Here is a 27,562-nt window from a genome sequence, read left to right as displayed (position 1 = left end):
CTGTTTCTGTCTGGATTTGCCTGTGTCTCCTGGACTGTCGGTCTACCTGATCCTACTTACTCCACCGTTCCTATAAGGTTGTACCATTCAGGAATGATTGTTTTATGATCTTCAGCAACTTGTTTTCTGGTCTGCTCTGTTTGGGTCTTCAGGTGTCTGGTGATCTCTGTCTACCTGATTCTACTTGTTCAGGTTTATCTGTCCAGAACTGGCCTGTCTCTGCCCGTGTGACTTTATCTTACTAGGATGGTCCCTGTCTGTTTATTTGCCTGGCTCTTTTCTAAAAATTGAGATATGATCACATACTGTAATCACATATTGCCAATGCAGGAGACACAAGAGACGTGGGTTTGATCCATGAGTCAGGAAGATCCCCTGGAGGGGGAAATGACAACCCACTCCAGTTTTCTTGCCTGGGAAATCCCATGGACAGAGGAGCTTGGCAGGCTACAGTACAGGGTGTCACAAAGAGTTGGACAAGACTGAGTACACACACACACACACACAGAGAGTAAAATTCACCTTGTAAAAGTGGACAGTGGGAAAAAAAAGTGGACAGTGAAACGCTTCACAAAATTCACAGAACTGTGCAACTATCATCATCGAATTCCAGAACGTCTTCACTCCTCTCCCCCAAATTCGTGTGACCTTTCCATAGCCCTCTGTCTGGAACTGTATCCTGTGACCATCTGTCTGGGTCTGCCTGTGTCTACTGGTCTCTGGTTGTCTGTCTGCCTGATTCTGCCCTTGCCCAATGACTCTTCATCCCCATCCATCCAACTCTGGTCACATGGGTGTATCCATCTGGGTCTGAGTGTAACTCTGCCCTAGTGTGTCCACATCTCTCTTTGTGTCTGATGGTTTGTCACTTTAATTCTGCCTATCTGATTACAACTGTGGATCTCGTGGTATTGGTGGCTGGTGAGGGTTCTCTAATCCTGTCCCCTTCACTTGTTCTAATGGGCAGTTCCTGCCTCCCTACCCTGGGCACCACCTCACACCCTCTGATGATGTGTTGGACAAACAGTTGTCTTACTGTCTGATTCTTTGTTGTCCCACTGTCTGTCTGAACATATGGCTGCCTGTCTCTGTTGTCCGACCTGTGGGCTGCCCATGTCCATGCTGACCTGCTGTGCAGGGCTGCCAGCCCCTCTCCTGTGTCCCCTCACCGCTCCCCTTCTCTCGGAGCAGGCTGTGCCTTCGTGAAGTTCTCCTCCCACACCGAGGCTCAGGCGGCCATCCACGCCCTGCACGGCAGCCAGACCATGCCGGTGAGTCAGAGCTGCCCTGGGCAATTTGGGTCAGGGTAGGCAAGGGGGAGGGGCCTGGCCTGACCATCCCAGCCATCTGGTAAGCCCTGGCCCTTCTTCAGAGAGGGGATAGGGTGAGGAGAAAGAAGTGCATCTCTGATGATGGTATGACTGGGTGTATGTATGTACTTGTGTGTGTGTGTGCATGCAAGTGTAGACTATGCAGAATGTCTTGCCAGTGTTTGGTTGCCCATGTGTGAGTATGTGTGGGCCAGTGTGTGTCTTGGTGTGCACACATGTGCATGTGCCTGAGAGTGTGCTTCCATGCCTGTATGTGAGTGTGTGGTTGTGAGTAGGTGGGTGTCAGTGTGCACATGAAGTGTGTGCAAATGGATATATGTTCATGTGTATGCTGATGCATGTGTACACATGTACACTGTGACCGCATGCATGCAAGTGTGTTGAGTGGGTGTGTTCATATGAGTGCACACATGTAAGTTATATAGGTAAGTGCACATGTGTGTTTGTGTGTGAGTGTGCCCCAGTGATATGGGAGGAATGAGTGCATGTGTGTGCATTTGTAAGAGTGAGTGTGTGTGAAGGGGTGAGCACATGTGTGTGAATGTAGACAAATATGTGTGTGTGTGTGTGTGTAAAGAAGTATGTGAGAGTATATGTGCATGTATTGTGAGTGTATGCATGTGTGTGAGTGTGGATGGTGAGTGTGAGTCGCTGTGGGTGGAATGCATGTGTGTGTGCAGATGTGTGTGAGCCCCAGAGGAACAGGAAGGGATGGGGCTGGAGGGGCCTGCAGTTCAGGGCCAAGAAGCTTGGGATTCCTCCCAGGGCAATGGGGAGCCCCCCAGGGTTTCCCCAGGAAAAGGGAGGGGCTGGCTATTTGGAAATGTCTCCATGGGGCCAGTGTGGGAGATAGGCAGGTGCCAAGTCTAGAGCTGGGAAATGGTGGGCCTGAAGCCATGAGAGGCTGGGGGAGACCACTCGGGTATTGGAGGTGGCCCTGCCACCCAGAAAAGTGGCCCTGGGAGCCTCCATCACTGTACAAAAATGCCCGAATCTGCCACAGGGAAGACAGACCTTGGGGAACCCACTCTCCTTTCTGTTGTTCTGCAACATGGTGTGAAGAGCAGGGCAGTCTTAGATCCTCCCTTCTCTTGCTCTCTGGGTCATTGGGCATCAGTTCTAGTCCCTGGAGAGGGAGGAATCAACTCAATCCAAGGTCAGGCTTTCTCCTGCTCAGAACTGTCCACTGATGGAGCTGGTGAGTGAGAGGTAGTGAGCTCTCCATCAAAGTGGGTATTCAATTTCTCAAATGATTGGAGCCTCACCTGTTCTGAGGTGTAGGCAGCTATAGAATCCTCTGTATGGGCCTTCATTGTTCCTTTCCAGCACTTGGGTTCTCCACCTTTTTTGAAAGTGTTGCTGACAGTCAGGTCCTCCTCTGCTTCCCAGAGGCAGCCCCCACTGGGCCTGGGTGCCCCACTTGTGTGTATGGCAGCCTACAAGGTCAAGTGCGAGACCCAGGATGCTGATCTCCAGACTATCCTCACTGTGGCCCCTGGGACCTTGAGGGAAGGGCTGATAGTTGCTGCCACCCACACCCCTACACTCCCCCCCAGGTACCTCAGAGTCCTGGCAATGTCCCCCTTCTTTCCCTCCCTGCTTGCGGCTGCCCTTGCAGGGTGCCTCCTCCAGCCTGGTGGTCAAGTTTGCAGACACGGACAAGGAGCGGACGCTGAGACGCATGCAGCAGATGGTGGGCCAGCTGGGCATCCTGACTCCATCCCTCACCCTGCCCTTCAGCCCCTACAGTGCCTACGCCCAGGCTGTGAGTTACTGGCGGACACACTCCTGTCTCCAGCGGGGCTCCTGACACTGCTGTCTTGAGGGCCCAGCTCAGTGTCTCTCTCTCTCTATCTAGTCTCTGTTGAGTGCCTCTGCCTCTTTGTCTATCTTTCTGTTTCTCTTGCCCAGTCTCTGACTCATGGCCTTATTCTGGCTATGGCTAAGTTCCCAGATCCAGTCCATTTCCTGATCTCAACCCCAGCTTAGCCCCCCACCATGAACTATGCTCTGAGCCCAAGCTGAACCCCAGCTGACAGGACCCCAGGCTCAGCCACCAAATCCAGCCTGAGCCACAACCCTGGGCGAATATCAAATCAAGACCCAGTCTTGGGTTGACCCCCAGATCCTGGCTGTTCCCCAAATCTAGATAAGCCCCAATTCTAGCTAAACCTCCAGGCTGACTCCAAACTGAGACCCAGCCCTGAGTGAGTTCAACATTGGCTGAGCTTGGGACTTCCCTGGCAGTCCTGCCGTTAAGACTCCATGCCTCCAATGCAGGGTGGGTAGGTTCGATCCCACATGCCATATGCATGGCACAACCCAAACAAACAGAACACATAAAAAAAAACATTGGCTGAGCCCTGGTCCCAGACTAAATTCTGATCATAGACTGAGCTCCAGTCCCTGGCTGAGCTCTGATTCCTAAATGATCCTTGAATATAGTCTGATCCCTGATCCTATGCTGAGCCTTGATCCCGGGCTGAGCCCCAGTTCCTAACTGAGCCCTAACCTGACCTGAGCCAAGATACCTGGCCTGACCCCCTGCCCCCATTTCTGGAGGACTGGCTCCCCAACCCCATGAGCCATGATCTAAGGCCAGGTGCCTCTTGGACTGTGTACCTGACTCCCTCTCCACCCCCAGCTCATGCAGCAGCAGACGACGGTCCTGTCCACATCAGGCAGCTACCTGAGCCCCGGCGTGGCCTTCTCACCCTGCCACATCCAGCAGATTGGCGCTGTCAGCCTTAACGGGCTGCCTGCCACGCCCATCGCCCCTGCCTCTGGTGAGAGTCTGCCAGGGGCCCACAGATGGGGGGCAGAGCCGGGGCTATGACTCAGTCTTAGCTGGGGCTAAGGCTCCCCATGATGCTCTTCCGCTCCTCAGGACTGCACTCGCCCCCGCTGCTCGGCACCGCCGCTGTGCCCGGCCTCGTGGCCCCCATCACCAACGGCTTCGCAGGTGTCGTGCCCTTCCCTGGTGGGCACCCTGCCCTAGAAACCGTATATGCCAATGGCCTTGTGCCCTACCCAGGTAACTCGGGTGGTCCCCTGGGGCCGAGGAGAGTGGCAAGGGGCAGGGAGGGTGTCCCTGGGACAAGCATGAATCCCTTTGCCTTGGTGTCCAGGGAATAAAACTACAGGAAGCAGGGAATCTTAGGTTAATAGATACTAGCTATGGGTGCAGAGGGGCTTCCCTGGTAGTTCAGCTGGTAAAGAATCCACCTGCAATGCAGGAGACCCCGGTTTGATTCCTGGGTCAGGAAGATCCCCTGGAGAAGGGATAGGCTGCCCACTCCAGTATTCATGGGCTTCCCTGGTGGCTCAGACAGTAAAGAATCTGCCTGCAATGCAGGAGACCTGGGTTCAATCCCTGGGTTGGGAAGATCCCCTGGAGGAGGGCATGGCAATCCACTCCAGTATTCTTGCCTGGAGAATCCCCATGGACAAAGGAGCCTAGAGGGCTACAGTCCATGGGGTTGCACAGAGTCAGACACGACTGAGCGACTAAGCATACACACACACATGGGCACAGAGAAGGGGGTTAAACATAGAACGTTTGCAGTCAGACCTTCCTGGCTTCAAATTCCAATTCAGTGGCCCTTGTGGGTAGCTTCTTTACATCTCTGAGCCTCAGTTTGCTCATCTGGAAAATGGGACAGATAGTATCATTCATCTCATGATGTTGCTCTGATGAGGCAATCAGTCTGTAAGATGTTAACCTATCTCCTGGTACCAAGAAGGGTGCCATCAATCTTCACTATTAATCGTTACCATTTGGGATCAGTGCCCATATTCATTCATTCATTCATCCAGGACTGACCATGCACTGATTTGTTGCACTGGACTCTGCCCTACTGAAGCAGAGGTCTCACCTTTCTCTACCCTAGCTATACCCTGATTTCAAGGCAAACATCTTCCCACACCTGGCTTAGGTGAAGTTTGTCATCTGGGTTTCCACTGCTGAGAATCTGTTTATTTTTATTTTGCAATAATTGGCGCTTACAGGGAGTTTCAAACATAGTACAGAGAGGCCCTGGTTACCCCTCACCCAGTGTCTCCGGATGCTAACAACAACAGTATGTTGTCAAAACTAGGAAACTGGCATCAGTACTGTATAATGAACTGAACAGGTGTTGGAGACCCTGTTCAGACTTCACTATTTACAGGCACTTGTGTGTGTGTGTGGTTCGTTCATTTTATGTCATTTCATCACAGGTATAGTTTTGTGTAACCACCACCACAATCAACATACAGCACCGTTCCATTACTATGAAGTAATTCATTCATGTGACCCCTTTACTGGCTTATCTCTCTGCCCTCACTACCCCATCTTCTAACAACCTCTCTCCATTCAAGGAGATTTTTAGTTGCCTCGACAAGCCCTCTCCTCCCCCTGTGTCCTCCACTAGGGACTGTCGGAAGGTCACAGTCACATAAGGGATCCATAGGCTGTCTGATGATCAACGTGTGGGGAGGGAAAAGGGGGAAGAGTTGTGAATGGGTGGTGATCAAGAGCCGAGACCTGGAGCCCTAGAGAATCCAGAGAAAAAAGGGGGAGGAGCAAGGGGGTCTGGATGGGGACAAAGAGTTGGGAGTTAAACCTCTCTGGAGTCTGAGAAAACTAGATTTGAGTTGAGTGGCCCTGTGCCAGCTGCTGTTTTCTCACCTGTAAGAGGTTCCCTGAGCTTCAGTTTTCCTCACCTGTGGAATGAGGGTCATACCTGTAAAATGTTTGTGCAGAAATGAAGCCGGGGTGGATGCTGTGGGGTGGATGGAAGACTTCTGCTGTCCCCCGCCCCACTGAGCCCCTCCGTCTGCCCCGCAGCTCAGAGTCCAACGGTAGCCGAGACCCTCCATCCTGCCTTCTCTGGAGTCCAGCAGTACACAGGTAGGGAGGCAGTGCGGCGCCCCCCCAACGCGGGGCACCCCCGCCCCCCGGCCCTCAGTTTCCGACCTGGGCTAGCCACTCCACGCCCCTGGCCGCACTTACATCTGGTTCCACCCCTTAGGGCCGCCCTCTCATTCTACCTTCCCTCTTCTGTCTAGCCATACCACCTACTTTGTGGCTTGGCCCCCGCCTCACCCTCCTTCGACATTTGGCCCTGCCCTTCATAACCTGCCTTTGGTCCCGCTTGTTGTGTCCTGCTCAGACCCGCTCTCCAATGTGACCACGCCCCCTCATTCTTCCCAAGACCGAGCATTGGCTCCGCCCTCAGCCATGGCCACACCCCTCAAATATGGCCCCGCCCCATTAAACACTTCCCTCCCTCATACATCTCTCCCATGTGACCACGCCCCTCTGCCTTCCCCAAACCTGCCTTCCCCACCCTCAGCCACAACCACGCCCACTCTGCCCTTTCCTATGGCCTTGGCCCCGCCCTCAGACTGTCTCTCCCATGTGACCACGCCCCCTCATTCCTAAAATCTGGCCTTGGCTCTGCCCTCTGCCATGGCCCCACCCTTTCCCTTCTACTCTTCCCTGTTGTCTTAGTACTTCCCCTCAGACCAACTCTCCCCTGTAACCACGCCCCTCCACCGTCCCAAGATCCATCTTGGCCCCACCCTAGGCTGTGACCCCGCCCCTCATTCTTAGCCCCGCCCCACGCGCCCACCGGCCTCACGCCCGCTCCGCCCTGTGTCTCGCTCCTGGTCTCTGCAGCCATGTACCCCACCGCGGCCATCACGCCCATCGCGCACAGCGTCCCCCAGCCGCCGCCCCTCCTGCAGCAGCAGCAGCGAGAAGGTGAGGGGGCCGCGACCTCCCCTGGGCGCCAGCCCCGCCCTTTGACCGCCCCCCTCCACATCCAGGACCTTCTGCCCGGTCTGGTCTGGCCTCAGGGAACCGTTCGGTCTGAGGTCCGGAGAGACGTGCGTTCAGTTCCCGGCATCACCTGGGTGTTTGGGAGGCAACTGAGCCTCCGTCTTCTCCTCCGGAAAGTGGGAACAGGGCTAGTCCCGACCCCATAGGTATAGCAGTGACCCTGTCCCCACCAGGAGCTCTCTCCAGAGTGCAATGACTTTTTTTGAGTTTGAGGTCAGGAGGTGGGGTGATGAGGTATCTCTGGTGAGATGAAGCTTCCTCAGTAAAGTCAAGTGGGAGAGGAGTTAGATTCTGGAGTCGGACAGCGGGGATTCAAATCCACCCAGTGCTGACTTCAGGCATCGTCTGGAAGGCACCTCCCTGCCGCTTGCCTCTGTTTCCTCATCGGTCACACAGCAGCCACACAGCGACCACCGGTGCCACGGGGCCTTGCTGGGGAGTGAGCAGCACGGCTCCTGACACATAGGCACTCAGCCCGGGAGGCTTTTCCCCGCCTTAATCCATCTAGTGGGGGTGGCGGTGGGGAGCTGGGGCCAGGCAACCAGCCAGAAAAGTCTCCCCCAGGACATGGGAAGTTTATGGATGGCCTGGCCTGTAGACTGAGTTCTGTGAGGTTCTGTTCAATTCCTTGCCCAGCAGGGTGCTGTGGGTAAAAGCTGGTTCTGATGCCTTTGGTGCTGCTGTAACAGGACAGGATATCTGCTTTCTGGGAAGTCACCCGAGTTGCAGAGCCTTACAATACCAACTACAAGGCTCGTGGGGGAAGTTGGATCAGGGTACACCACTCAAAATGTTGGCTGTGGGAGTTCTCTGGCTGCCCAGTGGTTAACTCTGTGCATCCACTACAGGGGCACAAGTTCAATCCCTGGCTGAGAAACTAAGATACCTCATGCAGCCCTCGTGTGGCCAAATTTTTTTTTTTTTTAGAGGTTGGCTGTGACATGGCAAAAAAAGAAAAGACCCTAATAAAAATGGTAGCACAGTTTTATGCATGTTAGGTGATTAAGAAAGCCATGAATAGTACAATAAATTGGGCATTAGAAGTTTGCACAGGGAAGTGGCATCAGATGGGTTGTAGCATGTGAGTTACCGTGAAGTAATGGAAAGCTTCGTCTCAAATCAGACGGAGAGTCGGAACCTCAGACGGGGACAGGTCCTCCTCCGAATACACTTGGAGAACTGAGACAGCTGATGAATGTTGAAGCTGCGTTTGCACATGTGTGTGCATTTTGCTTTCTTATGAGGTTTCAGTTCAGCTAGGTGTGGTTTTCTGCCTTCACCTAGTATTTCTTGGGGTTGAGTTAGCACACAAGCAAACACAAAATTCATGTTTGCTCACAATTGTTCTGTAACGTATCAGTTGTGTGGAAACACACCTGTATTTTAAAAACAAGCACGTTAGGGAATTCCCTAGAGGTCCACTGATTAGGACTCGGCGCTTACACTGCCTTGACCCCGAGTTCAATCCCTGGGCGAGGAACTAAATTCAGGCAAACTTTGCAACACGGCCAGACAAATAATCAAACAACAACAGCAAACAAGCACATTAGCAGAACTGTGGTCCTCATCAGGAAGGTAAGGGTGGATGTGAATGTGTAATCTTGAATTTTGTATTTTCTGGGGTGGGAAATGTTCATTGCAAGTGTTGGGATTTCTTGGTGGTTTGAGGGTTACCTTTGTTTGGGGGGATCTGGGAGAAGATCATCTGTAGGTTTGGGATTAGCAGCAGGTTTGAGGACTAAACTGGGTAATCAGTGTTTTAAAATGGTATTATTATTTATAATTCTTATATGAGCCATGCACTGGGGATTCTTTGGGAAGGAATGATTCTGACGGTTAGCTGTGCTTTAAAAAATTATTTCTGGTTGGTTTAGCACATCATTTAAACATGACCAGTGGTTTCAGGATATCTGAGATTCGGGAATGGAGAATAATCTTTTATTTCCCTACATTTTATTTTTGCATCAGTTTTGAAATGATCCAAGCTTTTAAAAATTAGCCAAGGTTTGGAGGGTTATCCAAGGTTTTGAAAATTATCTGGATGTTTGGGGTTTGGGACCAGGGAGTTACTCATCTTATTCTAATCTGTGATCATTAGACTTTCAAAAATGAACCTTTCCATTTAAACCAGTTTTAGATTTATGGAGTGATAGCAAAGACAGTACAGAGTTTCTGTTATACCCTACGACCAGTTCATCTGAATTCTGTCAGTGACCAGGAGTTTGAGGTTTAAGAGTTTTCTGGGGGGTGTTGAAGTTGTCTGGGAGTTTTGGATTATCTGTGGTCTGGGATGAAAGGCTTTATTTCAGTTTGGGGGCTAGGGATCATCTAAAGTTTGTCAGTTCTCTGGGGCCTGAGGATCAGCAGAGGTTTTGAGCATCTGAATGTGGGATTTTATAGACAAGGGCTCAGGGCACCCTGCCTCCCCTCCCCGCTGTTTCCATGCCCCTTCTTTCCTGGTGTCAGGGTGCACCCCTCCCCCAATAGCTGGAGACACCAGCTGTGGGCTCCGGACCCGTGCCCCTCCCCTGGGGGTCGGCCTCCTCTCCTTGGGGGCTTTATGTCTTTCTCTCCCCCCACCTGCAGGTCCCGAAGGCTGTAACCTGTTTATCTACCACCTCCCCCAGGAGTTTGGAGACACGGAGCTGACGCAGATGTTCCTGCCTTTCGGCAATATCATCTCCTCCAAGGTGTTTATGGATCGGGCCACCAACCAGAGCAAATGTTTTGGTGAGTCCTTGCTGTGGGTGCCCCTTCTTGCTTGCCGCTCCCTGAACCGCAGGCCCCTTGCCCTGGGGGGGCGGGATGTGGTCAGCCACCAGACAAGTCTGGTCTGAGGGAACCACATTCGGGGGCTTCCCTGAAGGTCCAGTGGTTAGGACTCTGCGCTTTCACTGCTGAGGGCCTGGGTTTGATCCCTGGTTGAGGAAGGAAGATCCCACAAGCTGTGCAACGGGGTCAAGGGAAAAAAGAAAGAATCACATTTATGATCAGAACAAGTACTTATTAAGCACCTACTGTGTACCCAGCACTTGGCATGAGTCATTTCTAAGATTCCCTTGTTCATTCATTCATTCATTCAGCAAATAAACATATAGGGGCTTCCCTGGTGGTCCAGTGGTTAAGACTTCGAGGTTTCACTGTGTGTGTGGGGGGGGCACAGGTTTGATCCCTGGTGGGGGAACTAGGATCCCACATGCCACCAGGTGTTGCCAATAAATAAATATATAACACAAGCCCTATATAAGATTAAACAAAAAAAAAAACCCAAATAGACATACAGTGCACCTACTGTGTGCCAGTGCCCAGCACAGTTCCTGGCACAGATCAGTGAAGGAAGCCAACAAAAATCACTGCCCTCTGAGAGCTCACGGCCCTGCTACCCTGCCTGTAGAACTTTCTCTGAGGAGTTCTATATCCCCACTGTCTGAGCCATCCACCCCATGTGACTGCTGAGCATTCGAAGTGTGGCTAGTGTGGCTAAAGCACTGAATTTTTTATTTTACTTCATTTTAATGAATTTCAATTTCAATAACAACTTATGGCCAGTGGCTGCCAACTGAATTGGAAAGCGCAGGTGCAGGGGAGGAGGTGGAAATCAACAGGCATGACTACTGGAGTGGGGCGCCGTTCTCTTCTCCAGGGGGTCTTCTCCACCCAGGGATGGAGCCTGAGTCTTCTGCATTGCAGGCAGACTGTTTACTGTCTGAGCCACCAGGAAAGCCCAGGATATAGGCCAGGGAGTTATCAATGGTACAGAGAAAAACAAAACAGGTAAGAAGATACAGACTGATAGGAGGAGGCAGTGCTTCACCTGAGGCCTGAATGATGAGGAGCCAATCATAGGAGTGTCTAGAGGAAGAGCGTTCTAGGCAGAGAGAACCATGTGTTCAAAGGCCCTGGGGCAGGACAGGGCCTGCTGCATTGGAGGAACAGTGAGGAGGCCCGAGTGTCTGCAGCAAAGTGAGCCAGGAGGAGAGAGGAAGGAGAGGAAGGCAGGGAGGGGAAGGACAGATCGTGAAGGGCCTGTGGGCCATGGGGAGGACTTCCTTGTCCCCAGACACAGAGGATGTTAAGGCTCAGAGACGTGTAACTTGACCAAAGTCACAGCCAAGAACCTAAATTAGACACAATCTGTTTGACTTCAAAATCTGGACTCTGAACCCCACCCTTTCCTCTGGGAATGGCTGATTCTTGACTGTTTATTAAGCTCCTGCTGTTTAGTCACTAAGTTGTGTCCAATTCTTTGCAGCCCCATGGGCTGTATACCGCCAGGCTCCTCTGTCCATGGGTTTCCCAGGCAAGAATACTGAAGTGGGTTACCATTCCCTTTTCCAGGGGATCTTCCAGACCCAGGGATCGAACCCAGGCTTCCCGCATTGGCAGGCAGATTCTTCACCACTGAGCCACCTGGGAAGCCCTGCCAAATATACTCATTATCCAACCATAGAAGGGAAGAATTGTCTCCATTTACATGGGGAGGAAGGAGAGGAACAGAATGGTCAAACAACATGCTTGAGGTCACACAGCAAGTTAGGAACAACACCCCACCCCCACCAACCCAGTACCCAGCCCCCGTGCTCCCACATCCTGCTTCTCAGTTCAGTTCAGTCACTCAGTCATGTCTGACTCTTTGCAACCCCATGGACTGCAGCACACCAGGTTTCCCTGTCCAACACCAACTCCCAGAGCTTGCTCAAACTCATGTCCATCAAGTTGGTGATGCCATCCAACCATCTCATCCTCTGTTGTCCCCTTCTCCTCCTGCCTTCAATCTTTCCCAGCATCAGGGTCTTTTCAGATGAGTCAGTTCTTCGCATCAGGTGGCCAAAGTATTGGAGTTTCAGCTTCAACATCAGTCCTTCCAATGAATATTCAGGACTGATTTCCTTTTGGATTGACTGGTTTGATCTTCTTGCAGTCCAAGGGACTGTCAAGAGTCTTCTCCAACACCACAGTTCAAAAGCATCAATTCTTCAGCACTCAGCTTTCTTTATAGTCCAATTCTCACATCCATATATGACTATTGGAAAAACCATAGCTTTTGACTAGACGGACCTTTGATGGCAAAGTAATGTCTCTGCTTTTTAATATGCTGTCTAGGTTGGTCATAGCTTTTCTTCCAAGGAGCAAGCGTTTTTTAATTTCATGGCTGTAGTCACCATCTGCAATGATTTTGGAGCCCCCAAAAATAAAGTCTGTCACTGTTTCCATTGTTTCCCCATCTATTTGCCGTGAAGTGATGGGACTGGATGCCATGATCTTAGTTTTCTGAATGTTGAGTTTTAAGCCAACTTTTTCACTCTCCTCTTTCACTTTCATCAAGAGGCTCTTTAGTTCTTCTTCGCTTTCTGCCATAAGGATGGTGTCATCTGCATATCTGAAATTATTGATATTTCTCCTGGCAATCTTGATTCCAGCTTGTGCTTTATCCAACCTGGCATTTCACATGATGTACTCTGCATATAAGTTAAATAAGCAGGATGACAATATACAACCTTGACATACTCCTTTCCCGATTTGGAACCAGTGTATCATTTCATGTCCAGTTCTAACTGTTGCTTCTTGACCTGCATACCGATTTCTCAGGAGGCAGGTAAGGTGGTCTGGTATTCCCATTTCTTTAAGAATTTTCCACAGTTTGTTGTGACCCACACAGTCAAAGGCTTTGGCATAGTAATAAAGCAGAAGTAGATGTTTTTTTGGAACTTTCTTGCTTTTTCTATGATCCAACAGATGTTGGCACTTTGATCTGTGGTTCCTCTGCCCTTTCTAAATCCAGCTTGAAGATCTGGAAGTTCATGGTTCACGTACTGTTGAGGGCTGGTTTGAAGAATTTTGAGCATTACTTTGTCAGTGTGTGAGATGAGTGCAATTGTGTGGTAGCTTGAACATCCTTTGGCATTGCCTTTCTTTGGGATTAGAATGAAAACTTGACTTTCCAGTCCTGTGGCCACTGCTGAGTTTTCCAAATTTGTTGGCATATTGAGTGCAGCACTTTCACAGCATCATCTTTTAGGATTTGAAAGAGCTCAACTGGAATTCCATTAACTCCACTAGCTTTGTTCATAGTGATGCTTCCTGAGGCCCACTTGACTTTGCATTCCAGGATGTCTGGCTCTCGGTGGGTGATCACACCATCGTGGTTATCTGGGTCATGAAGATCTTTTTTGTATAGTTCTTCTGTGTATTCTTGCCATCTCTTCTTAATATCTTCTGTTACTATTAGGCTCATACATTTCTGTCCTTTATTTTCTCCATCTTTGCGTGAAGTGTTCCCTTGGTACCTCTAATTTTCTTGAAGAAATCTCTAGTCTTTCCCATTCTATTGTTTTCTCTATTTCTTTGCATTGACTAAGGAAGGCTTTCTTATCTCTCCTTGCTATTCTTTGGAACTCTGCATTCAAATGGGTATATCTTTCCTTTTCTGCTTTGCCTTTAGCTTCTCTTCTTTTCTCAGCTATTTGTAAGGTCTCCTCAGACCATTTTGCCTTTTTGCATTTCTTTTTCTTGGGGATGGCCTTGATCACTACATCCTGTACCAGTGTCATGAACCTCTGTCCATAGTTCTTCAGGCACTCTGTCTATCAGATCTAGTCCCTTGAATCTATTTGTCACTTCCACTGTATAATCGTAAGGGATTTGATTTAGGTAATACCTGAATGGTCTAGTGGTTTTCCCTACTTTCTTCAATTTAAGTCTGAATTTGGCAATAAGGAGTTCATTATCTGAGCCACAGTCAGCTCCTGGTCTTGTTTTTGCTGGCTTTATAGAGCTTCTCCATCTTTGGCTGCAGAGAATGTAACCAGTCTGATTTTCGTATTGAGCATCTGGTGATGTCCATGTGTAGAGTCTTCTCTTGTGTTGTTGGAAGAGGGTGTTTGCTATGACCAGTGCATTCTCTTGTCAAAACTCTTAGCCTTTGCCCTGCTTCATTTTGTACTCCAAGGCCAAATTTGCCTTGCCACATATCTCTTTACTTCCTACTTTTGCATTCCAGTCCCCTTTGATGAAAAGGACATCTTTTTTGGGTGTTAGTTCTAGAAGGTCTTGTAGGTCTTCATAGAACCATTCAACTTCAGCTTCTTCAGCTTTACTGGTTGGGGCATAGACTTGGATTACTATGATATTGAATGGTTTGCCTTGGAAACGAACAGAGATCATTCTGTCGTTTTTGAAATTTGCATCCAAGTACTGCATTTCAGACACTTTTGTTGACTGTAGGGCTACCCCATTTCTTCTAAGGGATTCTTGCCCACAGTAGTAGATATAATGGTCATCTGAGTTAAATTCACCCATTCCAGTCCATTTTAGTTCACTGATTCCTAAAATGTCAATGTTCACTCTTGCCATCTCCTGTTTGACCACTTCCAGTTTACCTTGAGTCATGGACCTAACATTCCAGGTTTCTATGCAGTATTGTTCTTTACAGCATTGAACTATACTTCCATCACCAGTCACATCCACAACTGGGTGTTGTTTTTGCTTCTGGAAGCATCCTGCTTCTAGGAAGAAGAAAGAAATTTCTGGAAGAAAACCTCCATAACAAAAAGAAAAAAAAAGAAAACCTCCATAACATTTAGCAGTCAGGGGGTCACATGCCTTCTCTGAGCCTCAGTTTCCTCATCTGTGTAATGGGAGGTGTGAGTGATATGAAGACACCCCCCCTACCCCATTTCCAGATTCCCCTATGGCTCCCCGTGGGCCTCAGCCAGACCCCTCAGCCCTGATCCCACCATCTCTCTGCCTGACCTCTCTGCCTCTCCCACGGATCTCAGGTACCCTGCCCCTAAATGCTCACACATGTGGTTCCCCTCCCCCTGGGGTGGCCCCCAGCCCCTGTAGCCTCTGCAGAGCCCCCCAGGAAGTCTATGAGAACCAACAGGTAAGGGGTAGGAGTAGGGCCGGATGGAGGGAATTATGTGGTGGAAGCTTAAGGTGTGTGTGTCAGGAAGTGGTGTGCTGGAGTGTTTCTGATGGTCCAGGTTGGGGGATATCTGGGGCTGGAATGACTGATGGTGGCAAAGAGAGAGACAGACACAAAAAGAGAAAAGAGAGGGAGGGAGAGACGTAGAGAAGAAACACAAAGACACACACACAAGGAGAGAAGAGAGACAAGGACAGATAGACACGGAGACAGACAGGAAGAGTCAGATGGACAGACAAGACCCCAGATGGATGGAGCACTTAGAGGAGGCAAAAGGTAGGGATCCAGAGCCTAGAAGGAGGTGGACCTGGGGTGGTGGGGGGAGACCGTGGCATTCCCTGGACCCCCAGAAGCCCCACCTGTCCCCCTCTCCCCCCATCAGTTGGGAAGCCTCATCAGAGCAGAACCCAGGGAAGGAGTGAGTGCCCCATCCCCAGAGGCATGCAAGCCCCCAGGGTTGTCAGAACCAGATCAGGACTGCTGTGCGTGTTCTGGGAAGCCCCCCTACCTCCCTGGGTCGTCTGCTCCTGCGAGCGCACACCCCCACCCCCAGGACCCCACAAGCCGGGCAGCCAGGGCTGCAGCACTGGAGCGAGCCGAGGACGCCCGCGTTGCCCACCATCGTGGGTCCACCCCGGTCTCCGCAGGCTTCGTGAGCTTTGACAACCCGGCCAGCGCGCAGACTGCCATCCAGGCCATGAATGGCTTTCAGATCGGCATGAAGAGGCTCAAAGTGCAGCTGAAGCGGCCCAAAGACCCGGGACACCCCTACTGACCGGGCCCACAGCCACTCAGAGGCTGCGGGCTTGGCCCAGGTGAGCCGCTAGGCGGCCCCGCCCCGGCCCCCCCCCACCCCGTCTTGTCCGCACCCTCTCCTCATTCTCCAAACCCTCCCCAGGCTGGGGGGATGCTGCAAGAGGCTTCAGGGAGCCCCCAGGTTTGGTTGATGGGGACAGAGCTGGACAAAGACACCCACCCACCCCAGTTCCCTCAACCCCCTACCCGCACCCCATGGTCAGGTCTGGAACCGGAGCAGTAAGATGGGGGTGGGAAGGGCAGTTAGGGAATCTTTCCTGGAGAAGGCTTTGAAGGATGAGTAGGTCACCTGAGAGGTGGGCGTGGTCTGGGTTGAGGCAGGCCATGGGGAGGGGCTTTTGTCCTGTCCTAAGAATCAGTTCTCCCTGCTAAGCCTCTTTGGGAGCCCTTCCTTTGGCATAATTCACACCCAGTGGGTTGATGAGAGAGTGGAATGTTTGCCCCACCCAGGGGCATGCCAGGGGTGAGGGTGGGGGGGAAATCCCCTGAACAAACGAACAAATCCCCTAATGTCTGCACCATCAGAGTGAACGACCCTGTCAACTCATCACTTCTTTGGAGGCATGAACCATCATGAGCCTCCAGGGCCAGTGGGGGAACTTATAACTGTGCTCCAGCCTCGACAAGCCTCATCTGTGAAATGGGCTCATGCACGTGGCCTCCCCCAGGGGCTGCGGGGTGGATTCACACGGGGCACTCGGTGTTTTTCCAGCTGGGCCCAGGACCCGCCACCTGGAAAGCTCTTGATAACTTATTTCGATTTTTCTCCGCTAAACCCACCGTTGCCGCGGTCATCACAGAGGCTCCCCACCTTGGGGTCTGGTGTGAAGTATGTGTTCAGTGAGGGTCTGCTTCCAGACCCTCTGCCAGGGCAGCACCCACAGATTCGAGGGTGTTCAGCACCCACAGATTCAAGGGTTGTGGGTCTTTGGGGGCATGCTCGGAGACCCGCCACTGGAAGCCAACATCTGTGATCCGCGCGCTTTGAACACTCTGACAGCAAGTCTTTACTAAGCACCTCCTGTGCACCAGGCACTGTCTCCAGCGCCACGAGTGAACAGAAATGGGGGTGGGGTGCTGCTTCGTGGAGCCACAGGGAGTGGGGGAGAGGAGACGGAAAGAAACGAATATTTGTGCCCGGTGGCCAGACGAGGACACCGGGCTTAGCGACCCCTCCAGGCCATGTGTGTCAACCTCCAAACCCCCAAATGGACTCTTTCTGCAAAGATAGGGGTCCTTGGGGTCCCAGATCCCAGTCTGGCCAGGGCAGGGGAGTGGGTGGGAGGTGATGTGTCGGCCTACGTGCCCACCCTCCCCCTCTCTTGACGCGGCGCCCTAACGCCCCTCCCTTCTCCGCCAGGTGAGGGGCCTTCCCACCCCAGGAGGGTTTCCCGCTTCCAACTGATCCAGGACTTTTCCGTAAATTACAACAGAGTTTGGACACCAGCCCCCTCCCCTCCTCTCCCTTTTCCCCTGCTCCCCTCCCCAAAATGTGAAATGCTGCCCAAGGCCCCATGGAGTGGGGAAGGGGCTTCGTGGTCTTCGGGGGACTCCTGAGGTGGGGGCCAAGGGTTCACTGCCCCCTCCATGGAGATTTCCTCGCTTCCACCCCCCTTCCCACACACACAACCTTCATGGCTTCCCCAAACGAAATCGCAACTTTTCCTATATATATATATGCATATATATATAGAGCTATAGACAGTATATATATTTTTTGAGTATAGATCATGGGACCAAACTTTTCCGACTTCTTTCCATCCAAGAGAAGGTGACCCTGGGCCAGTCACCCAGCAGGGACGCTCAGAAGGGCTGAGGCTGGTGGGGCAACCCAGTGTCTCCCCACCTCCCGCTGTCATGTCAGACCAGGGCGCCGGTCAAGCACTGGGAATCAGCCAACGAACGCGATATACCTCCAGGACTTTTGACCCCCCCGCCACCGATAATTCTCGTGGGCCTGAGGGCTCAGCCGGCTTCAGTGTCCCTGGTCCTAGCTGCAGCTTCCTGAGCCCCCTCCCCCGTGTCCCAGGGCCCTGCCTTCTCCGGATGTAGGCACAAAAGAGACCCCTTGGCCTCCCCCGACCCTTCCCCCCACCCCCCAGTCATAGCCTTACTCATGTGGCCAATAGCCCTTAGCTTTCCGTCGGGGGCAGACAGGGCCGGGGGAAGCCCCCCCAGCCCTCGAGCCCCCTCCCAAGGGCAGGCAGCCACCCTCCCTGCCTTTGGATCACCAGCCTGGAATTCACAATGTCATGACCAAGATCGCCACGTGCACCGGAGGAGCCCAGTGTGCGCTGGCCCAGCACCCCTTCACCGGAGATACCTCTACAAAGATTTTTTTTTTTTTTTTTTGGTCTTTCTGAGCAGGTACAAAGAAGAAAAGAAATGGGGGGAAAAGCAAACGACAATGGATTTTTTTTGTTTCCTAGTTGGGGCGGGGAGGGATATCCCGTGGGGCGCCTCTGTATAGCCACTCAAACCGTGAAAACCCCCCTTGAAGCACAGAGTCAAGTTCTTTTTTTTTTTTTTATTGGACATCCGGTGGGGCCTCACGCCAGAGGAGGCACCAGAGAACTTCATAAGCTCAAGAGAAAAAAAAATTTTTGAAAAGGAAAAAAAAAAAAGCATTCCCTTTTGTTTCTACCAAAATGTGTTGACGGACCCAGAAAAAAACAAAAAAGCAAAAAAAAAAAAAAAAAAAAAGGAAGAAAAAAAAAAAAAGCAAAAAAAAAAAAAAAAAAGAAAAAAAAAAATCTTCTGACAAACCTGTTTCGATATTCCAGAGTTTGATAATTGTTCCGAGACCCTCTCTAGTGTGCCTGTGTTCTGTGAGTCTGCGTGTGTGTGCTCAGGGGTCACGGGGCTTCGGCTATGTCCTGCCCCACCTGGCCCCCGCCAGGCCTGCTTGGGACTGCGTGCCGGCGTGCAGTGGTGTGTGTCCTTTGGTCCATGTTTACTGGCTGTAAATACCATTTTTATACTCCACATCAAAGACCGACGTGATTTGTACGATGTACTTTATTTCTGCTACGAGTAATTTCATGAAGTTTCAACTTGCAAAACTGACTTTTGGAGACAAACCGCCACACACACACACACACACACACACACACATACACACACACAGAGGAGAAAAAGACTTGGAGGGAACTTTGAGTTGACTTGCTTTGAATCTCGAGGTCCTTGTCACTGTGGCGTGTTTCAGGTGAGAAGCTGCAGTCATCACCTTCATGTCCAAAACGCCTCTCTTTGGTCTGGAGAAACTGAAAGTTTATTTAATAAAAGTTTTACTTGCTAAAGGACTGGGCCCACCCTCATTTGCCCTCCTCTCGTCGATAAAGACCACGTGCTTCCGGTCAAGCAGGGTGCCTGGGTTAGAGATGAACCCGGATTTAGAGTGAGGGGTGTGTGGGGAGAAGGGTTTGATGTTCCCACAGCTGAATTCTGACAGAATCATCCAGACACTGAAGAAGTGGAGCGTTCTTTCTCAGGAAGAGCAGGTGCCTAAGTTTGTTGATTCACACGTTCATTCATTCATTCAACAAATGTCTACTGCTTATTGAATACCAACTGAATGACTGTGGCTTCCCTGGTGGCTTAATGGTAAAGAATCCACCTGTGAATGCAGGGGATGAGGGTTCAATCCCTGGATAGGGAAGGCCCCCCTGTAGAAGGGAGTGGCAACCCACTCCAGTTTTCTTGCCTGGGAAATGCCATGGTCAGAGGAGCCTGGTGAGCTACAGAACATGGGGTTGCAAAGGACTCGACACCACTCAGCGACTAGAACAGCAGCAACTGAATGACTGACCCCATGCTGGCCATCAGGGACATAGCAGTGACCAGATGGTTCTGGGCTCTGGCCTCAAGGAGGCAGCCAGGGGTTGGGTGGGGGAGACACCGTACAATACATATTTTTGTAATTGGGGTAAAATTCACCATTTTCAAGTGTACAGTTCAGTGTCATTAAGTACATTCACAATGTTGTGCAACCATCACATCTCTCTAGTCCCAGACGATAGAGTTCATCACCCCAAAAAGAAGCCCTGTCCCCATGAACATTCCCTGCCCAGCCCCTGACAACCAGGAACCCACTCTCTGCGGATTTGCCTGTTCTGGACGTTTCCCATCAAGGGAATCACACACTGTGTATCCTCTTTTTCTTTTTTAAAAATTTTATTGGGGATGTTGTTGATTTACAGTGTTGTTTTAGTTTCAGGTGTGTAGCAAAATGACCTTGCGTCTTTTAGAAAAAATATATTTATTTATTTATTTGGCTGTGCCAGGTCTTAGTTGAAGCACATGGGATCTTTAGTTGCGCCATTTGAAACTCTTAGTTTCAGCATATGGGACCTAGTTCCCTAACCAAGGATAGAACCCAGGTCCCCTGCATTGAAAGCATGGAGCCTGAGCCACTGGGCCACCAGATAAATCCCATGGCTATGTGTCCTTTTGTGTCTGGCTTCTCACTGAGCATTGTCATCCTGTTCTCAAGGTCTAGCCACATTGTAACGAGTGTCAGTGCTTCTCTTCTTTTTAAATCTGAATCATATTCCGGTCTGTGGATGGACCATTCATCCATTGATGGGCATTTGGGTCTGCTTTTTGGTCACTATGAATTACACTACTGTAATTATTCGTGTGTAAGTTTCTGTCTGAACACCCGCCTCAGTTCTCTAAGGTACATACCTAAGGGCAGAATTGTTGGGTCCTGGTCACTCTGTGTTCCCACCAGCATCTCATGAGAGTTCCCATGTCTCCACATCCTCACCAATACATGTTACACAACAGATTCAAATTTGAATGTGGAGGGAGAAATCCCCCCATTGTAGCTGAGGTAGTCAAGGACCCAGAAGTGTCCTGAAGAGGTGAGACCTGAAGGAGGTAAGATCCAAGAAAGGAATTGGCTTTGGCTGAAAAAGCACATATAAGACAGTCTGCAGACCCTGCCCCACTCCAGTGAAGTCCTCAAAGGTCCTTAAAAAAAAAGAAAAATCCTGAGACCTGGGATGCAGAAGAGTGGGCTCCAGGGTAAGAGCCTGTAGTGGGGATGTGAATAGAGGGGGTGGCCACACCCAAGCTGAGCCTTTCCAAATTCATGGGAGGGATACTAAACACTTAATTTAATGAGCTACTCATGTCCTGCCAGGGGCTTTGCAGAAACTATGTCTTTTAATCTTATCAATGACTCCATTTTACAGTTGAGGAAACTGAGGCTCAGAGACAGGAAATGCTTGATCCAGCTCCAGCAGAGAGGCCCAGCTCGGGTGGGAGTTGGAAAGGTGAGTCCGACTTCACCTGGAAGGGTTTTCTGGGTGGAAGGAACAGCGTGGGCAAAGGCTCAAAGGCTTGGGATATGGTTTTTAGTTGGGCCACTGGCTAAGACCACAGCACTGGGTGAAGAGATGGATGCAGAGGTGATGGGTTACAGAGGTTCTTTTGTGACTGAACAGTACCATGTACTGGACCTTGTCTCTGCCCTACAAAGTTGCAGTTGAGGAGAAAGTACTTATAAGACAAAAAAAAAAAAAAAAAAAAATCAAAAGTACTCCATCCCCACAAGAAAAAGTAATTTGCAATGTGCTAAAAGTAATCACAATGAGACCAACAAATCTGGAACATTACCTTTTTTTTTTCTTTTGGCAATGGCATATGGCATGTTTGATCTTAGTTCTCCAACCAGAGATCAAACACATGCCTCCTGCAGTGGAGGTGGGGAGTCCTAACTACTGGACCACCAGGGAATTCCCTGAGACATTATCTTGATGTCAATAGGGAGTCACAGAGGATTTTGAGCAGGAGAGGGGTGTAATAGGACACCTAAGGTGACTTCTGTGCTGCTGTTGAGGTGTAAATTGGCATTCTGGAGAACAACTGGGCAGGGTAATATTTCTATCAAGCATTTATTAAGCACTTACTGTTTGCCAGGTATTGTTGCAAGCCTATGTCATCCAATACAGTAGCCACTGGCCACCTGTGGCTATTTAGATTTCGATCAGTTTATCAATCTGTAATTTCCTCAGTCACACTAAGCCACATTTCAAGGGCTCAAGAGCCACTTGTTCATCACTTCTGGAGTTCTCTTGGACGACACCAGTCTAAACATTGCACATGACATAACCTGACACAACCTTGTGAGGTGTGTCCTATCAATAGCCTCACTTTATGAGTCAGTAATCTGAAGCTCAGAGAGGTTAACTAACCTGCCCGAGGCTGCACAGCCGGAGGTAAACCCAGGATCTCAGGTCGGTCTCAACCACTGTGCTATCCCATTTCCCTGTACTGTGTAGTGGCTGAAATGAGATGTATTAGATCTTAGTTCAAGTTGTTATTTGAGATAGTAAAATTTAAGCTTTTAAATTTACCTCAAAGTCATTAAACATTTAAAATGTGCACCTGTACAAGACAGCAATTGTACCTGAGTATCTCCATAGAGTGACTCAGGGGTGTGCTTAGGATGGCTGAGTCTTGGTTGTGAGGTAGGGTGTTTATCCTGGGAAAGTAGGCTAAGTGACATGCAGGTTGTATCAGTTAGCTGTTGCTGCATAACAAATATTCCATCTTCAAATTAGCTGCTAAAAACACCCCACACATTTATTATCTCACCCAGTTTCTATGGATCAGAAATCCAGGAGTAACTTAACTGAGTTGTTGTGGTTAAGGGTCTCTCACAAAGTCAAAGTTAAGACATCATCTGAGGCTCGACTGAGGCTGGAGGAGCTGCATCCAAGCTGGCACCCTCACATGGTTGTTGGCTGGAGGTCTCAGTTCCTTACTGCATGGACCTGCCCACAGGGCTGCTCATGTCATGGCAGCTGGATTCTCCCAGAGAGAGCATGATCCAACATGGGGGAGAGAGAGAGCTAGAGAGAGAAAAAAGAATATACATATTTAGAACATTCTCTCTGGGGACATGTATATGATTGTAAGAATGAGAAGAAAAGGCTAGAAGTATATTTACCAAAATACTGATGGGGGTGGTTTTGGGAAGTGAAGAATTGGAGGCCCAGATGAAGCAGAGTTGAACCCCAGCTGCAATCTTTACAAGGTGAATATATTATTATTTAGGAAATTAAGAATTAGTTTTAAATATTCTTTTGTAAAAAAGATTTTTTTATGTGGACCATCTTTAAAGTCTTTTATTGAATTCATTACAACATTTCTTCTGTTTTATGTTTTGGTTCTTTGGCCACAAGGTATGTGGGATCCTAGCTCCCTGACCAGGGATTGAACCCACAACCCTTGCTTTAGAAGGTGAAGTCTTAACCACTGCACTACCAGGGAAGTCCCCAAATATTCTTTTTTTGAAGATGAAAGAATGGAGATGACAGGTATGAGAGTTGTTTGGGGGAAATACCTGCATTTAACTCAAGTGCTCCACTGTCCAGAGAGGCCCTCAGGGCAAGGAGTGGGTGGGGAGGGGGGCCGCCTCCAGCCAACAGCCTGCAAGGAACTGGAGCCTACCAGCAGCCACTTGGGCTTGGAAGCAGATCCTGCGCCAGTCAAGCTTTCAGATGAGACACCATACCAGCATAACACCTTGATTGCAGCCTGTGGGAGACCCTAAAGCAGAGAACCCAGCTAAGCACCCCTAGATTTCTGAGACTAGGAAATGTTTTAAGCCATGAAGTTTTAAGGTAATTCATCATGCAGCAGTGGTAAGTAACACATCAGCAAAAGCTCCTCAACTATGACAGAGACTACTAAGTACCTGGAATAAACCTCAGAAAAACCTGTAGACAGAAAACGATAAGATCTTACTGAAAGACATAAATAGAAAAGCAGACAAGTGGTGAACTGGGTGACGGAGGTACCTGGGGCAACTCACGATCTTAAGGGATCAGTTCTCTCCCAGATGAACCTTGAACTTCATCACAACTCAGATCCCTACAAAGTTTGCTTGGAACTGGATAGGCGAATTCTCAAATTCATGTGGATCATTGAATTGTAAGGGAAGCAAGCCTGGAATGTCCTGAGATGAATGGCTGTTTATTGAGCATATACTATGCATTGGGCACAGTTCCCAGTGTACTATTAGGTTTAACTCATTTATCACCCCAGGAGGTGGGATCTCTTTCACATATGGGGAATACAGAGAGACTGGGTGACTGGCCACAGTCTGCCCACTGAACTGTGATAAAAGAATCCACATGACCCTACAGAACAGAAAGACAAGTTATAAAACTATAAAAAAAAAAAAAAAAACAACTATAGTAACTAAAATTGTACATCATCAGTGCCTGTCCTGTTTTATTTGCTCTTCTGTTCCCTAGATCCCAGTACCTAGTATATGCTCACTGATTGTCCTAAAATTATAGTGTTTAAACCTGGAGGCTTAAGCTTAAGTCTAGAGACTGCCCAGGGTTTGAATCTCAATTATGACATTTATCAGGCCAGTGGCTCATCTCTCTGAGGCTCAGTCACCCCCACGGCTGGAATATGAGGCTAAATGGGCACACAATCCTGAGCGTTGTTGTGTGAATGAGTGAGTTAATATCTATAAAGCCCGGAGTAAGTGCTACAGAAGTGTGGAAAAGAAATCAATCCCATAGAAAATTCACTTTCCAGAGACTTGGTTTCTGGCCACCAGCAGGGGGCAACAGAGACTCACACCTTCGTTCAGTAGTATTGGCGCCTTCACTTGAAATGGAACAAGCATTTATTGAGCACCAAAGGAGGCTTCCCGGTTTGCTCAGTGGTAAAGAATCCAACTGCCAAACAGGAGAAACGGGTTCGATTCTTGGGTCGGGAAGATCTCCTGGAGAAGGAAATGGCAACCCGTTTCAGTATTCTTGCCTGGGAAATCCCATGGACAGAGAAGCCTGGCAGGCTGCAGTCCAGGGGGTCGCAAAAGAATCAGACACGCCTTAGCGACTAAACAACAAATGTATGTTGCACGCGTGCTGGGGGCTGGATGAGGTGGTGAAGGAGACCCCTGGGCTCTCTCCTGGGACATGAAAGCTACTTTGCTCAAATTTCTTAGCCCATTCCTTAAAACCTGTGGGATCAGTCCCACCTCCCTTCTGTCCCCTCATCTCTCCAGCTGCCAGGCCTCTCCATCTGTGGTTTCCTTCACTGGGAAACCCTCCCACCCCGTAGTTCTGAGATGCTGGCTTGGGATGAGGGCACAGGAAATCTTCTGAGCACAGGGAACAGAACCGGCCGAGGTGGAGAGGTGGCAATGCCCTAGGTACTAGTGACAGAACAGGGAACCCTTCACCCTGGTTGGCCTCAAAGCTACACGGAGGATGCAAGCAGGGCATGTGGTGGTTAAACATGATGACATAGGATGTGAAGCCCACGAGGACAGAGACCAGTATGCTTACGTCTGGATCCTCAATATTTGTCATTCTCTCTCCAACCCTCAGTTTCTTCATCTGCAAAGTACTGTGCACCATCCAGGATTGTTGAGACAATCAAGATTAATGCATACGAATAACAGCCGTTGTCATTATAATACAACACTGATAGACAAGACAAGATCTCCTGAATCAGAAAAGTGAACACTGTGGATTCGAATGTCAACAGGCATTTATTGAACTCTGGTCGTGTGCCAGGCGCTGCTGTAGGTAGGTCCTGGAGACACAGCCGGGAACAAAATGAACGCGCGCGCGCACACGCACGCACACACACACACACACACACACACACACACACACACACAGAGCCCTGACCACGCCCCCAGCCCCTCTCCACGACCCCACCTCATCTCCGCCCCTCTCTTTCCTGAGCCTACCAGAACGAGGTGGAGGTGGAGATTATCTACATATTCATGAGCCCATCAGCCAATCCACAGCCTAAACTCAGGCCTGTCTTTAGAGCCTCGGTGGTTGTGACCCCAGAAGTGACGCAGTCAGCGATACTTAAAGGCGCAGTAACCTCCTGTAGAGCAGGGAGTTTGGAACTGACTTAGAGCAACACATACCTCTTTTTAGGAGTCTGTACAATACAGGTTGGGAAACCAGTGTATACTAATAGCAAAGAAAGAGCGTTGCCGTCGTGCATGAAGTCAGGGATACGTTTGGAGCGCACACTCCCTGCCAGGCGCTGGAGTTGGAGTTTCAGCACCCGGGGTCGCGGACAGCTCCAGAGCCCAGATGGAGGGCCCTGAGCGGGTGGGTGTACCGGTGTGTAGAGGGTTCTGGGGATAAGGTCCAGAAAGAGCGTCCCAGGCCCTCAGCCAGCCCACAGGTACAAGGGCCTACTCTCTCTCTGCCTGTCTGCTCCACCCCCAATAAAAAGCCTCAAAGGAGCCCAGATGCCTGAGTCCACTTGGCATCTTCAAGTGGAAGTTCCTCAGGTCAAAAATGTTCCTGGTCCTTAGTCCTGCTACTCCCACGTAGGCTCCATGTCAACAGATGGCACTTCCATCCTTCCACGTGCTGGGCCCACGTATGTCGATGTTATCCTTGACATTTTGCTTGCTCTTTCTATAACCAATCTATTAGCAAGTCTGTCGCCTCTGCCTTCAAATATCCTAAATCTGCCTACTTCCCCCGCGCTCCTCTGCCTTCACTTAACCCAGCCCTAGAATCTCCCACCTGGACCAGCGCAGTCCCCTCCATCCAGGTCCTTGGCTCGTCTTCACTGTCTCCTTCCCTCGACCCATCTGTCTTACCTGAAGCAAACTCCTCAGAGGGTGCTCATGAGCACCTGAGTCAGGCCTCAACCCTCCTCTGCCTACAGACCTCCTGGGGGTAAAAATCCAAGTCCTACCCCCGGCCCTGCATGACCAACCTTGTCCCCTCCCCGACCTCTCCTCCCTCTCTCCCCCTCACTCACTCTGCCCCAGCCACACAGGCCTCTTCACTGCTTCTCCATCATGCCAGCCATGGCTCACAGTCTCTGCACTGGCTGACCCTTTGCCTGGAACCCTCTTTCCCTAGATAATCACCTCCTTTTCCACTCACAGAAACTAGCCTGGAGGGAGTGGGAGTGGGATAAGTTAGCAGGGGATTAACTGTCAGGCATCACAGGCCCTGGAGACCTGGTGGGGATGTCAGTCTCTGTTCCAAAGGCAATACGGAGCCATGAAGGGTTTTATAGGAGGGAGGGGTGAGGTGTGCAGTCACATCTGCATTGTTTAGTCTCCTTCTGGCTGCTGTGTGGAGAACATAGTGCAGGGGAGACTGCGTAAAGAGAAGAGGCTTGTTCCAGCTCCCAGGTGGGCAATGGTGTGGCTTAGATGAGGTCAGGGCCCCCCAGAATTTCCCTCAGCAGAATCTGGGGTCTGCCTTGGTTGTGCTATGTTCCCCAGAGCTCAGTACAGGACCTGGCATACAGCAGGTGCTCAACAAAGTTCTGATAAAGGAAAAAAGGAAGGAATGTCCCATGCCCAGAACCCTGGCTTGGACACATTTGACACTGGATTGACTCTAACAACAAAGCTGCAAAGAGGACATTGTTGGACCCATTATACAGATGAGGAAATTGAGTTTCAAGCAAAAGAAGGGATTTGCCTGAGCAAACCCAGGCTGATTCAAGACTCAAGTATTCTGGTGGTCATGGAAGGTTTCCAGGGGCCAGGTGGCATTTAGGTGGAACCTAGAAGGATGAGGATGAAGGTCAAGGGCCAGAGGTGGGCACTCTTGGCTACAGAAAAGGCATGAGCCAGTGTCAAGTGGTGTGATGGAAGGAGGATGAAAGCCAGTTGGAAACCTGATGGGC

The 27,562-nt window shown here is 50.1% G+C and overlaps 1 protein-coding gene across 6 annotated transcripts in view; it reads left to right on the top strand.

Moving 5' to 3' along the window:
• The window catches only part of CELF5 (CUGBP Elav-like family member 5), a 50,373-nt gene extending 31,173 nt beyond the window's left edge, over positions 1-19,200 (top strand). For 2 of the 6 annotated variants that reach the window (XM_043912020.1, XM_043912017.1), the window contains exons 5-12: positions 1,192-1,271; positions 2,950-3,096; positions 3,976-4,117; positions 4,219-4,365; positions 6,160-6,222; positions 6,994-7,077; positions 9,742-9,885; positions 15,730-19,200. In XM_043912020.1, the coding sequence (XP_043767955.1) occupies positions 1,192-1,271; positions 2,950-3,096; positions 3,976-4,117; positions 4,219-4,365; positions 6,160-6,222; positions 6,994-7,077; positions 9,742-9,885; positions 15,730-15,857 (935 nt within the window). In that variant the 3' untranslated portion in view covers positions 15,858-19,200. The remainder of the gene's footprint in view (positions 1-1,191; positions 1,272-2,949; positions 3,097-3,975; positions 4,118-4,218; positions 4,366-6,159; positions 6,223-6,993; positions 7,078-9,741; positions 9,886-15,729) is intronic. The other 4 variants (XM_043912023.1, XM_043912021.1, XM_043912018.1 and 1 more) reach the window with 3 other exon arrangements.
• Positions 19,201-27,562: the final 8,362 nt, after the last annotated feature.

The sequence above is a fragment of the Cervus elaphus genome, chromosome 9, assembly GCF_910594005.1.
Source record: "Cervus elaphus chromosome 9, mCerEla1.1, whole genome shotgun sequence".
Lineage (NCBI taxonomy): Eukaryota > Metazoa > Chordata > Mammalia > Artiodactyla > Cervidae > Cervus > Cervus elaphus.
Note: the sequence above shows the minus strand (reverse complement) of the source record. Positions and strands in the feature narration are given on the sequence as shown.